This window comes from Octopus sinensis, linkage group LG24 (genome assembly GCF_006345805.1).
Source record: "Octopus sinensis linkage group LG24, ASM634580v1, whole genome shotgun sequence".
Lineage (NCBI taxonomy): Eukaryota > Metazoa > Mollusca > Cephalopoda > Octopoda > Octopodidae > Octopus > Octopus sinensis.
Window position 1 is genome coordinate 22,057,803 of NC_043020.1, and position 2,321 is coordinate 22,060,123.

Below are 2,321 nucleotides of genomic sequence, written 5' to 3' on the forward strand. Positions count from 1 at the left end.
TGTGGCCAATAAAAAAGAATTAATTATTATTATTATTATTGGAATATCAATAAAGAACAAAGAAGAAGAAGAAGAAGAAGAAGAAGAAGAAGAAGAAGAAGAAGAAGAAGAAGAAGAAGAAGAAGAAGAAGAAGAGAAGAAGAAGAAGAAGAAGAAGAAGAAGAAGAAGAAGAAGAAGAAGAAGAAGAAGAAGACAGCAACAAAAATAGCCACCACCACCTCCACTATAACGACGACCAGGAACAACGCAGTTTCATAACAAATGTCACGGCGCCTTTCTTGAACGTCATCAACTCCTCCTTACCCTCACTGACGCATGCTCAGTAACTGCACTGTTGTTAATTGACTTTTCTTCTCTTCCAGTCATTGCATCAATGGCTTTGATCCGTGTTCTAAACACAGCTCTGCTGTCTTTGCAACAAACCCTGAGAAATGGCCCTCATCTGCAACACAGCGGGGCTTGCAGGCTTCTATCGTCTTCAATGCGTATCCTTTTCATTTTGATTTTGTTTTTTTATCTGATGGTTTAGTTTTTATTTTGTTTACATTCTTTCTTGTTTCGTGTCAGTCTGTCTCACCTCTCACTCGCATGTTGCATGTATATATTATATAAATATCTACATCTTTGTGTGTATAATGTATATTTACATCAACTATAGAACTAAAACAACACAAACACATGTGTGTATATGTTATATAAATATGATATAATATACATCTTCAGTGTTTATATAATTTAATTTTGTACCATCTATAGAATTACACTCACATCAGTGTATATGTGTGCATGTACACGTGTATATTATATGCGTATGTTACATTTGTTATGAATTAATCGACAGTGACTTCGAGGTTTCACTGGATATGTGATTTTTTTTTATATATTCATACTGACAGTTTAAATTAACCACAGAGCCAGCAATACTTCGAAGTCACTGTCGATTGCATTATAAAAATTAATACCAGGCTTAATGCCGTAACACATGGAGTATTGAGTCCTTTGTTAAAAGTTCTTCGTTTTTTGTGTGCTTATTTAAACACTTGGTCAGCCTGTATTATGTACTGACACACACGCACCCATAGTATTTAGTATAGAACTCTGTGAAGGGCTGAACCGCAGAAGGTCTTCACAGAAGCCCCCCCCCTTTTTTTTTTGCAAGTGTTTCGGTCCCTTAACTCCTTACACTCTAAAGGACTGCATCCAGATCACGACTTGTAGATACCCGTCCACTGCTACAGTCTGAGCTACTATCTGCAGTACAAATCCTGGATGGCCAAGGTGCCCCAGTGTGTGTGTGTGTGAGCATATAAATGCAAAACATGGGAGAAAATAGTTTTCGAATACATAAGGTAGAGTTAGGTATGGGGGTTTTATTGAAGCTGTAAAAACTTTTCAAACTGTTCCTCTTAAGTTTCCCGTTACCAACCTTCAGATGTAGCTGTTTTTACGTTATATTTAGTGTGTGAATTGTTTACAAATTATTCTCTATGTTTATTATGCATATATAAACAAACAGTGAATAACCGTCGAGTGTTTTGTGTACATTTTCTATTGTATAACCAGTGACACCATCAGTCTATGAGTGAGATCTTAGAAGGGCAAATGTGGTGGTGATGGCGGCGGGAAACGAAACCGAGTGAAGAGGTATTGTTTTCTCAAGGGCAGCACTTGTCCGAGTCGTAGAACTGGTTCCTTAGGCAAGTAGAGTTACCTACCTTGACAACAGACAGCCCAAACACGGACAAACATCTCCAACAACGATAATAATGATTTCAAATTTTGGCACAAGGCCAGCAATTTAGGAGACGGGGTGGGGTAAGTCGACCCCCGAAACGATGAAAGTTAAAGTTGACCTCGGTGGAATTTGAACGCCGACAGTAAAGATGGACAAAATGTGGCTAAGCATTTCGCATTTCATTTGTTTAGTGAGAGCCCTCTGGGATGACTCAATTCTGGAGATATTTTGTCTTCTGTGAGGAGACCACAGTGGGCAGCAGTATTCAAGGTGTGGCCGTACAAATATATATATGTATATATATATATATATATATATATATATATATATAATGTATATATATATATGTGTATGTATCTTATTATAAAAGGCAGATTTTATCTGCCTCCCTTTGGGAGTTATACAAATCTACAATATAGGATTTCTTCAATTACATTTACCTAGCAGTTTTAAGAGTACAATGCATCGCGTCATGCCAGGTCAGTTTTTAAAATTTAAACTCCAATTAAGCAAAATTTACAGAAAACTCACATTCTGGTGGTGTGTGTCAAATGCTTTTCTTAGTCTGGTTTACACCACACGCAA

General features: G+C 37.1%; 1 protein-coding gene across 1 annotated transcript in view; it reads left to right on the top strand.

The window, feature by feature from the left end:
* The first annotated feature begins 313 nt into the window (after positions 1-313).
* LOC115223980 (glutaryl-CoA dehydrogenase, mitochondrial) overlaps positions 314-2,321 on the top strand; it is a 45,450-nt gene continuing 43,442 nt past the window's right edge. The window contains exon 1 of the mRNA XM_029794753.2: positions 314-486. Within this exon, the coding sequence (XP_029650613.2) occupies positions 375-486 (112 nt within the window). The 5' untranslated portion in view covers positions 314-374. The remainder of the gene's footprint in view (positions 487-2,321) is intronic.